This window comes from Cottoperca gobio, chromosome 5 (genome assembly GCF_900634415.1).
Source record: "Cottoperca gobio chromosome 5, fCotGob3.1, whole genome shotgun sequence".
Lineage (NCBI taxonomy): Eukaryota > Metazoa > Chordata > Actinopteri > Perciformes > Bovichtidae > Cottoperca > Cottoperca gobio.
The window spans coordinates 13,801,638-13,813,637 of record NC_041359.1 but is presented as its reverse complement, the minus strand read 5'-3'; the positions used below and the strand labels follow the sequence as shown (position 1 = coordinate 13,813,637).

The 12,000-nt window shown below is 44.0% G+C and overlaps 1 protein-coding gene across 3 annotated transcripts in view; it reads left to right on the top strand.

Moving 5' to 3' along the window:
- pax7a (paired box 7a) overlaps positions 1-5,990 on the top strand; it is a 45,020-nt gene extending 39,030 nt beyond the window's left edge. For all 3 annotated transcript variants that reach the window (XM_029431825.1, XM_029431824.1, XM_029431823.1), the window contains exons 8-9: positions 1,779-2,022; positions 3,189-5,990. In XM_029431825.1, coding sequence (XP_029287685.1) covers positions 1,779-2,022; positions 3,189-3,304 — 360 coding nt within the window. In that variant the 3' untranslated portion in view covers positions 3,305-5,990. The remainder of the gene's footprint in view (positions 1-1,778; positions 2,023-3,188) is intronic.
- Positions 5,991-12,000: the final 6,010 nt, after the last annotated feature.

Genomic DNA, 12,000 nt, shown 5'->3' with positions numbered 1-12,000 from the left:
ATTTGAGAGAATGAGAAACGGACCACTCCTGAAGAGCAGAACTCAAAGCGTTAAAACAGAATTCTCTTTTGGGGAATAGCGACTCCCTTACAGATGACAACACTAGTTAGACTCTATAGTGGCTGACCCATCCTAATTCACTAAAATAGCAAAACTGCCACAATGTCAATGATAAGAAGTAATTTTCTTTTGAAGAACTTTTATGAGCATGAATAATATTCAGGGCAATTGTTGGCTATTCTATTTCATAAGGAAGCGATGTAATCAAGCTTCAATTAACCAATGACTAAAATGGACTCATGCCCTACAGCTGTCTCTCTCAGGACACTTAACAAGCCCCCCCCCCCCCTACTCTCCACCATCACAAACCATGAGGACACATACTCCTCTCATCCTCCTCATAGTGTGCAGCTCGGCTCCATATGGGAGGAAGCATCACATGTGTCCAGCATGAAGAGGGCCATGAATCTCCCTCTTATGGATACATGTCACATGCTTTGTCCGCAGATGTGGAGGGGACGGGGGGAGGCTGGGGGTTTCCATACTGATAGAATTAACATGTGGAAATGACTAACCAGCCTTTATGTTTCTGATGTGCTTCGAGTGCTTCATATTTCCTGGGGGGCCTTTTCATAAAAAGATATGATTAAATAGCAGAATATGGTTAATTTTCCCTCTGTGGGATAGTCCTGCCTTAGTGCATCATTTGTGGACTCTTTGACTTGCACTGCCTCTATGTTTGCAGCGTATGTGTGCGTGCACGCATGTGTCCGTTCATGTGTTCATGCATGCAAACATATGTCTGTGTGTGTATCACCCCTGTGTAACCACCTCCATGATGGGCTAATTGGTTTAGCAGCCAAGGGGCCAAAGGCCAGTGCAGCATAGCAAAACTCAACATGAACCTGATGTTGAAGGGAAGGCTTCCCTGCTATAGGAGGGAAGCATGTGTGGGACAATGCTCTTTTTACCACCCCCTCCCAAACACACTCCACTCTCCTTTTTCACTTAAAGAAACTTGCAGTATAAGAAAACAAAATTCTTCACAGTGTTCTGGGCTGCTATGCTTTAGACTGGGGTAGCACTCGAGGTAATCTCTTCCATTTTAACATATTTTGAGACCTTCTTCTGACGAATGTCACATGCTATTACATTAATCTAGTATATTGAATTGGAACCCTTTATACACTATGAATATTATACACACTGTGATATTCAGGCAAGCCTCAACCTGCAGTATCAGCGGGCCCTCAGTAAGGTTTGTGGAGCCTACTTTGTGTGGGGATCTGAGGGGATCATTTACCAGTTCCAACTCCATTACTATTCATGAGATGGGTAGGCTAGGGGCGAGGGATTAGGGACTCCCTTGGTGCTTGTTGTGCTGTAGGCTCGGGCTCAGGCCTCAGGCTCCGGGACAGGGGCTGTCTGGCACGGATGGTGGGTCTATTATCACCCTGGGACCCTTCTGTCCCACAGCAGAACACTTATTGGCAGCGCCAGCTAATGGAAAGAGTCTCTCTTGTTCCCTTTCTCCTTTTTTAACCTCATCACCCTCCTTGTATCCTTCCTCCTGCTCTTTCAAAAAAAAAAATGGCGAAGTTTTTCCCTTTCCCTATTTCAAAGTTGAAATTGTGTATTTCTATTGCCATCTTTACCGTGAAGTGCTAGGATGGCTCTATATTTGCAGAAAAAAGTACTTTCCCTCAACTCTGTCAATGCTTTGATCCTCAATTTTCCAAATTTCTAACATCCTCCGTTCCCCCTTCCCCCCCCTCCAGGTGATGAGTATCCTGAGTAACCCCAGCGCCGTATCCTCCCAGCCCCAGCACGACTTTTCCATTTCCCCCCTGCACGGCAGCCTGGAGAGCTCCAACCCCATCTCAGCCAGCTGCAGCCAGCGCTCTGACAGCATCAAGGACAGCCTGGCTTCCTCCCAGTCATACTGCCCCCCCACCTACAGCGCCACCAGCTACAGCGTGGACCCCGTCACTGCAGGCTACCAGTACAGCCAGTACGGCCAGAGTGAGTACCCCCTGAATTAACATTCATATACTGTGTGTTTGTGTTTAGCTGGAGTTGATTTCATGTGTCCAAACGAGAATCCTTCCTTCATATCCTCCTCTTAAGTTGACTACTCAAAAAGCCTATGAAGTGATGCCCAACTCCCAGGCAAGAGAGCTTCCTGACCTTTGCACCCTGGTTGGTGGAGGCAGACACGTGCTCTTGATAAAGACCCCCCCACCCCTCACTCCACTACCAACACCACCATCCTCCTAGAGAGCTGCCTTAGTCACACCCCACTCCACTTGGATGGGAAAGAGGAGAGGGCCACTTCAAAGAACGGCACACCCTCAGGGGCCACACTGTCCTCTTGCCCACCTCTCTCCCTCTCTCCCTCTCTTCTCCATCACACACACACACACACACACACACACACACACACACACCCTCAGGGCAGGAAAGAGTTTGCTTTATTAGATTAGCATAATTGACTGATGCTGTCACAGCCATTCATAAGAGCTAAAATGAAGCACACTTCCCCAACAAGCCAGACAGCGCCAGCCAGCCGACATTTGTTTGTATTTATATGCAGCTTCTAGTAGTGATCTGCTGTATTGTGCATCTCTTTTTTTACACTGTTTGTGTTGTGGTGCGTGATTGCACGTGAGCGCGTGCCGATTCGTCACGTTTTGAGTGTGCGCCCCAGTGTTTTGTCAGCAAGCAAGAAACTGATGGCAGTGCGGATGTGAGCTGATGTGAGGTTAATTAAGATGGTGATTGAGCACAGTAGATGGGTAATGAATGGAGGAGAGAGGAGAGAGCTGCTGTCTGAGGATGAAAATGATCGGCCATGTGGAGTGTGGAGGGCATGAAATCAGAGATGCCAAGTGTAATGAAGACTGGCACACAGAACACACACGGGGACCCGTCTGAGTGACAGCATGGAGACTTTACCAGGATGCACATACTCCGTGCCAGCAGCGTGCCAACCTCAGACAAGGGACAGGGGAGGGGTTTTTATCTTTCACTCTCTCACTGTGAATTGTTTTCGCGTTTGACTCACTCGCTTCTGCCACAACTTATTTCAGCCTTAATCAGAGGAATAAAATGAGAGTGAATAGGACATTATGTCAGGAATCTACCACCTGTCTGACGTGTGATCTTTCTGTCTTCTTGTTTGTGCGCAGCTGCTGTCGACTACCTGGCCAAGAACGTGAGCTTGTCCACCCAGAGGAGGATGAAACTTGGAGACCACTCAGCCGTGCTGGGACTGCTGCAGGTGGAGACAGGACAGGCCTATTAAAGCCCCCCCGGGACGCACCCTAAGCCACTGTCCTTCACCCTCTGCCACCCACCTCCATGCTCCATCAAGTCTGGACTCCAACTCCAGCTCGCCTCTCTGCTGCTTGCTCTGCAGCCCAGCCATGACATCAGCGCACAGACACGCAGTCACGCAGAGAAAGTGACGCTTGCGGGTGTGACAAGGCACTCCGGGGAATGGAACTAAACTTTTCAGACCGTTGTCAACCACCAGGCGGCTCTGCACCCTCTCTTCTCAATCTTTGGGCGTCTCTGCTCCTTGTACTCCTTCCCCAGCCCCAAACCCTGTTTTGTTTTGGTCCCAGACAGGACCCCAGAAAACCCAAGGATGGTCGGCCGCCTTGGCCCGGGTTCCTGTTTGTCATGGTTGCAGTCCAGCACACATTTAAAGCCATCCACAACATGTACTTTGACCTTGCTGTTCATAGTAGTTAACAAAGCCAATATCATTTGAACAACTCTTATTCTTGTTCCTTTTTGATATTGTTAAGATTATTGTTGCTGTTATATGATTATGGTTAATGTGATTTATGTTGTTCTTTGATTCCATTCGTATCTCTTTTCTCTGTTAGATGTTGGTGTATAAAACACAGTGTGGATGACTGAGATGATATGGGAGGGAGTGTCTGTGGCGTGTGCATGTTTTGCGTGTCGGCACAGTCACACAAAGAGAGGATGATTGTTTTCCAAGCTGCTGTTCCTATGCCTGCTCCCTGAGCTCTAATGTTCATGAGCGATTTGACCTTCCCACTTTCATATTCATCTTGACATTCCTAAAGAACTTGGCCACTCTGTGGGAAGTCTGGCTGGATGGATCCTGCAGGGAATTAAAGCAGTGTTTTGGCGGCCAATAGCTTTCCCCTTCTAACCTCCATCCCATCCTTAGCCGCGGTCCATGGGGAGGGGGGCATTGTTTGCAAAAACAGGATTGGGGAAATTAATGTATTTTGTTTAGAAATATGGACCTTGCCAAGGAGGGCTAACTCAACACACACACACACACACACACACACCCCATTCTCTCCTCCTTCTCTCCTCCTTCCAAATCCCATCTGCCAGGGAACCCTGTGTGACTTTAACAGTGTAAAGCAGATTAAATCACACAGAAATAATGTCAAAGCTAATTCACAGTGACCCTTTCCATTACTAGCCAGTATTTCTGTTTTTATAGAGTAATTAGCTCATTTTGTAAATGCACCTTCAGTTGCTTTCCACTCTCAGACTAAACAAGCATTCCTTCTAAACATTCCACCGGCTCCATCTACGAATAAACTGCCAACATTCCAACGCTTTCTGTTGTGAGATTAAAAAGTACACAAGCTGTGCCATTCACATGCACTCTGGAAAATCATATAATCCAGTCAGTTCTGAAAGGGCACAGGTAACACCACTGATTGGCCCCCCTCTCTGGTTTGGACCGGAGCCCCCCCCCCTCTAATCCTCCGCTTTGACGTACTCACTGAAATGTACAAAAAAAAGAAAACATTTAAAGAATAGTGGATATGAGACATTTGTGTAGCCCTCATAGTTGACTTTTGACATGATCCCGGACCAGCTGTTCCCTTTGAGATGTGTGTGATATTTTCTTTGACATCAGTGTGACAATGATGAATTCTTCACTTTATCTCAAGACAGGATTTGGTCCTCAGTCGCCTTTAAAAACTGAAAACTGTACAGTAGCTGGAGCACATTGTGCATTGTTTGTTTATAAAGAGTATGTTTTATACTAAAACAAAACTATGTTGAGTGGTAGGTAAGCAAGGGATCTGTGGAAGTAAATGTTTGATTTGAGTTTCCTTAACTGGCTTGTTTTTCTGTTGGTTTTGTTTTAATTGTATTTAATTGGTTTACCTGTTTTGACCAAAAGTTTTGTTCCTGTTTTTGGGCCCAGGTAGGAATGAATTTGTATAAATTAGTAACATTTAAATTCCATAAAAAATGTTCCAATTAAAAATTGTATAAAAGAGGCTCAATGGAAAGTTAAGCTGACACAGATAGATCCCTGGACCACAGAGGACCGTTGTATATTTGAAAGGTGGCTGGATGAAACATCTTCATGTGTCAGAGCATTTTGAACATTAGTAGTGCAGACCAACCTTGACTGGACCGTGGACCTAACACACCTGAATTCAGAGACTTCGGTGTGGGACTTTGGCAACGGTTCAGGATGGGGATGGTGAAGCTGGCGAACACACCCTCTCTGCTCTGGGAAACTCAATCGAGTCACGTTTGATTTGTGGACCAATGAGACTTCGGGAGAAGAAGTAACGCTGACTCCGCACTGAATCGCTGCAGCTCCAACTTTCTCCGCTTAGACGCCTCACTCATGTGTATATTTTAAAAAGGAAGAATTTTAGAATCGTCTTTAGTGTATCAAACCCATTTCTAACACTTGCGTCAATAAACATTTGGATATTTAAAGCATACAACTCCTTACCCCCCCTCCCGTCTGTTTGATCCTTAACCTGTTTAGTTGCTTTCTGACATCTGTGCTTTGCTTTACTCCTTTTTCTGTTCCGCATGTGTGTATATTATCATGGTATAATTTATTCTGCTGTATGAAGTATTAGAGTAGTGGGAAACTTGTACTGGTATTTACTACCTTCAGCCTGTTGGTGTGTTTACTGTAACACTGGCGTAACTGTTATCAATTAAAGATCCAAAAATGTTTCGGCCATTTGTCTCTTTTTTTATTGTGTGTGTTGATTATTATGTATGTAGGTCCTCCAGATTTTTTTGATTTTAAGATTTTATTTGTTTGCACAAATAAAACTAAGCAGCAGAAACACAACAGCAAAAGAAAAGAAGCACATTGTGCAGGTGAGATAAAAAAAAACTTGAGGTTTATAGGAGGAATCTCACCTCAACCAACCACCTCACCTTCGATTTTCTCAACAACCGTTCATCCGATTGACTTCACACTTGGCTGAGGACCTAAGGAAGTTCAGCGTCGAGTGTGAAGTTGTTTAGATGAGCAGTTCTCAAGAAAGTTGCAATACCGGAGGACAAGCGACCTGTCAAACGGGCACTGCACTGCGTCTTTATAGCATATGACCTTTTTATTCCAGATGTGTGGGTGTGTGAAGTAGTGTGTTTTATCAATTAACCCATTACATAAAACTAATCTACAACAATATCTATAATTCATAGATTAAGTCATTATTTAAACAAAAATGATGGAAATTCCATCAATTCCAATTCCAGCTTCTCAAATGTAAGAATTGGCTGTTGTATATTGTGATGAATTGAATATCTTTAAGTTTTGAACTAAATATGGACATACAATTCAGTGCAGAGACATCACTTTGGGCTCTGAAGGGTATTTTTTTGTAATTTAATACATTTATTAGAGTAAAAATGTAATAGTTTAAAAAGCCAGCGGATTAATTAATAATGAAAATAGTTGTTGGTTGCAGCCCGAGTGTGAAGTTTATGAATGCACCTGTGCACATATGCATACATATGCAATTATTTACTGTACACATTGCCTGTGCATGTCTGTGCGTGTGTGTGTGTGTGTGTGTGTGTGTGTGTGTGTGTGTGTGTGTGTGTGTGTTCTCCATGTGTGTTCAAGTACATTAGCGGAGCGATTGGGCCACCAGTAGACTGTTCCAGTGCTGGTGATGTGATTAGGGAGTGATGAGAGCTCAGACGTCCCAGACTCAGAGACACAGACGGAAAGCTGCAGCTGTAGGAAGTCATTCATTGTGCCCACTGACCAGCAGCACTCTCCTCTCCCACCGCTGACCGGGGAATGTTGTCTGCAAATCTCTATGGTATGGTGTGAATGCAGGGGAACTAACTGGTGTGGTGTGGAAGCATCCGCAACAGTTGAGCTCATTCAGTTTTTACCATCAGCACTGCCGGAGGTATGTCAAACACGCCTTAGGTATGTTCAATCAGTCCTGACTGATTTCAAACACACTTCACACATGCAGCTTTAAAATGTCTATACATAATCGTGTGTAAATTATTAAAGACAGCAAATCATGCCAAGTTGCGCTGTGAGAGATGTATTTACATTTTATATAGCAAAAAAAACAACTTTACTGTTCATTTGTAATTAAATGAAACTAATTAAAGGCATCACTAATCACAAGTATTAACATCATTAACATCAAATTGTATTAGGAGACAGATTTGATGCTAAATAAAGTAAGGACTCATCTGAATAAACTTCTATTCAGACTGTGTTACCATGAGGTAACTATCATTCATTTTTCATACTCAATATTTGAGAGATTTAAACAGCTCAGCGAGTATAAATAGACACAGAATATTTAGTATTCCCTTTAGATTTTCAGATTCAAATCAGCTTCAAACTGCAGTGCTATCACCACATTATATCATCGAGGCTCAGTTAAATTTAACTTAAGTGGAAATTCTCTTCAGTGTCTAATTAGAAAACACACATTTAAAAAAAGAAAAGAAAAAGACTGCGCGCTGGAGAAGCATGTCAATAAGCCAGGAATATGGCCAATAACTAAATGACATTTTTCTACTCTCTCCACTTCAGTCTCATCAGAGACTGAAGTGGAGACTCTCAACATATATATTAATATGCATTGTTCGATGGCTCTTAGCCTGCTCTGTGTCATCCCTCATATATTCCTCCAAAAGTTTGTGTTCTGGTTGTCCAGATTAGACCTTGGCATGTGCTATGGTTGTCCCCTTTGCTCCAGCTTGTGTCCTGAGGTGTCGGCCCAAGAGTTTTGTCTCCCTCCTCGGTCTGCTGTCACTCAGACTGGACGAAGTGGCAGCTCAGGCTGTGGTGTGTGGGAGAGCTTTGTGACACTTCCCTCATCTCCTCCTTTGATCCCCTAATTGATTGACTACAGGAGCAGAGGATAAACAGAGCCCACAAGAGCCGATTCCACTCGCCTCTCTGGAGTGGTTTAGATAAAGTGCAGAGGCCCTAGCTCTCCGTTCCTCTTCTCCCCTCTCTATATGGACATACGGCCATTGAAGGTGGCTCTGTGCCACGGTAGCTTAGCCTTGGGCTGTGTCCTCAGGCCCGGGCTTGCATACTGCCCCTGTGCATAAATGGCTGGCGGTAATGGGTTTGTTTAGATCACAGGGATGGAAATGAAACTCCTGAGCCTCGCCGTAGAGACCAGGAGGCCCTATCGCTCAGGAGGCAGCGATAGAGAAGTCACAGCCGCAGCCTGGTCATACTCACTTTCCAATTGAGCCATGGAATACAGGCTCTGATTTAGATCTAATTTAGGACCAGGCTCCTGGACCTGGCCATGCTGTGATAAATAACCTGCTGCTGAAGACTCAGGAAAGCCATGAAGAAGAAGACGGTAAGGACACAAACGACCAGCGAGGGCCTCCAGTGAAGAAAAACAGGCCTCCATTTTAGCTCCATTTTAAAGGAAATATGTGTTTGAAAACATGACTTTAGAGTGATTTTACCAGATATGATAATTATATTCTAATTTTACAAATCTGTCTTCAGAAAGAGAGTTCAGAGCCGTGTGCAGGTATGCTAAGAAATGATTAAGAGATGCTCTGGGGGTCTTGGTTTTATTCTTTGAGATTATGTGTCACGGGGAGTAAAAAGCTCCCAGCTGTCGCCATGAAAGCACTTACAGTATAATAATCCTCCAAATCCTGTAATTATGCCAGCATACGCCGTGTACCTGAGCCTCAGCTTTGTGCTCGTCACCTCAAGGATCCCACTGACACAGACACAGACGCACAGCTTGGTGTGCATATATCTCCTACCCAACTGTGTTTTTTGCATAGGGAGAAAATCTTATTTTCAGAACATTTGAGGTGTTTTGAATTTCATGGTTACCTATCTCAGGTATTATAGATAGACAATCTGCCATGTATAAGTAAAAAGCAGGAGCTCAAATTGGGTATTGTCATAGCTTAAAGTCACCCTATTTACCAGAAAGTGTGTCCCAATCAGGAAATATTTGACCTTTATTGCATTTCATTAGTTTACATTTGAGCTATTAAATAATTAAAGAGATATAACTTATTTATACTGATTAACTGACTTATTTGTATTGCAACCAAAATATTTGCAAATGCAAGTGTGTCACATTCACACACACACACACACACACACACACACACACACACAAACACACACAGCAGTTTATATTTAAAACGAAAGGAGAAGAAAAAAGTCAAAGTAAAGTTGTAAATCTAAGAAATCTGAACAAGATAAAAATCACTGTGAAGCCAAGCTTGATTTACATTTAAAATCTGAGCTGTGCTCTCAAACTAATTAATATTAATAACAAAATGGAAATGAGTGCAGTGGCGGCCCTAAGTGAAGAACAAGCTGGGTGCATTCAGTCAGGAGATTCATATATAAGCCCTTTCTCAGGAGAGGTGGGCTCTAAACAGGCGTGACGGCAGGGCATAGACCGCCATACACAGCGACAATTTTTCTAGATAATAGCCTATCATGCAGGATACAATTTAAATTAAAAAATGCAATTTTCACCTTGAAATGAACAAATGATTACAGTTTCTACACAAATTAAGGCATCCAGGCTGTGCCTCAGTACTGTGCCAAGGCCATGAAACCTGACATAATTACCATGAAATACATTTTCAAATATTTGTATTTTGTCCATCGCTTTAAAACATGCCACTCTGCCTTCTGTGGGTTTGTGATCTCACCTTCTGGGGGAAATACATAAAAAAGAGAGAAAATCATCAGAGATGAAAAGCTCTTCAACAGGAGAGATAAAAATGTGGAAAAAAACAACCTCCCATACACACAGAAAATCAGCGCAGCTCCGCACAGCGGCCCCCGGAGCTATCTCTAAAAGCCAAATTACTGCTCCTTATCTAAGGAATCATATCTACTGGTTATCTGCTCCTGAGACAGGCTCCTCTCTCTCTCGTGCCTTGTGCTCATCGCTAGAAATGCTATTTATTTGTGATTACAGACACCCTTTGAATAAAAGATGTTTGTGTTTGAGATCCAAAGTTTCGGCAGATTCTGAACTCTTCAGATTCTTCAGAGAGGAGAGTATTGAAGGCAGAACACCTTATTTGGGCAGGGTTGCTAGAGGTGGTCTGCTGCAGAGAGAGGGATGAAAGTGTAGCCGATGGGAAATATGAGACAAGACCTCAAACCTCTCTGACGCCTCATATCACATATGCTTTCGGAGGGGATTCATACTGAGATGAGGTGTCGAATTGACTTTAAATGCAGAACCTTACATGTTTTAAACACATGGAGACAGGAAGTTCTGGCATGTATTTTGTAGAAAGCTGCCAAAAGCCGCAAAGTTTGGAGTTTTGGGAGTTTCTCCACTTAGAGATATTAGTGCCCTTAACTCAGAGGAGACATATGAAAGTAAGACATAATGTTTAAGGCAAATAAAAGGGTATGAACTACTACAAACTATTAAATATTAATATTCCCAATCACATCTTCTTTTCGCTTCTCTTATGTGCACTTCAGTCTGACCAGACTGTGATGTTTTTGCAGACCAAGAAAATGACTCTTGTTCCAAAAATCAGAAACTACCTCTGACCCCACTGACTGATTATTAAACCTATTTTGAGCAAAGTAATTTTTAAGACGGAGTGCCATGATGGACGACTTGTTGAGATGACTCTTTTTTTAAGCGCCTCCTTTCTCCTCCAATTTCTTACCTTCCCTCTCTCTTTCCCTCCATCTGTTGAAGTCCCTCAGCCAGAGAGGCGCACATCAGATTTCAATAGCTGACCTCTTAATGCTGAGGTCAGTGCTGCACCGGCAGCGATTTCACACTCAAGATGAAAGGGAAATGAACACTGAGGATGCTGGGGGTGACATGGGGCCCTGACCACGCCAGCCATTGCCACTCTAACCGCTTCACTGCACCAGGCTGGGATCTGAGAGGAGCCAAGGAGGAGGTGCTAAGATGGAGGTTTGTCACCTGTGTAACAAAACTTAAAGTCACTGACCTAAGACAGATATGCAGTGATTGGTTTTCAGCGATGTTGAAACTCTGATGAACCCACCTGTGCTATTGATTTCTGATGAAACTAACAGAAGCGGACACACGTCAAGCAACTCTACAGGCACCGGCAGGTCTGGAGAGCTGAGCCCCCTTGTGACTGTAACTCCAGCGAGGCTCTCTGTGTCTCTACAAGCTACTGAACCCTGACAGATTTTTTCTTTTACACCAATGAGCCGGGGCCATCTTAAAAGTCTCCTGATGCTTAGCGTCAGACTCCCGGGCCTGCCTGCCCAGTTACAACCACTCGTTACTGCTGCATTTCTCCCAGGCCATTATTGAATGAACACTGAGACAAGGCTAGCAGTGAATGGACAGTTTGGTTACACCGCCGTGAGGCTTGAGCTCCTCAGAGTAATGTACCGCTTAAGTACCTGTCAGCTTTATAAAGGAGGGAGTAGACTGTGTAAATGTGTGTGTAAATAGAGTGTCAGATCAAGACCCCAGGGAGCGGAGGTGGGTGTGTGTGTGTGTGTGTAGGTGTGTGTGTGTGTGTGTGTGTGTGTGTGTGTGTGTGTGTTAGTGTGTGTGTATGTGAGTGTCACAATAATGATCATTTAACCCTGCTCAGCATTCCCCAGGGCTCCACGTTCCCCTTTCAACTTCATCGTGCTCCTGGCTCTCTCTCTCTCTCTCTCTCTCTCTCTCTCTCTCTCTCTCTCTCTCTCTCTCTCTCTCTCTCTTTCTCTCTCTCTGTGTC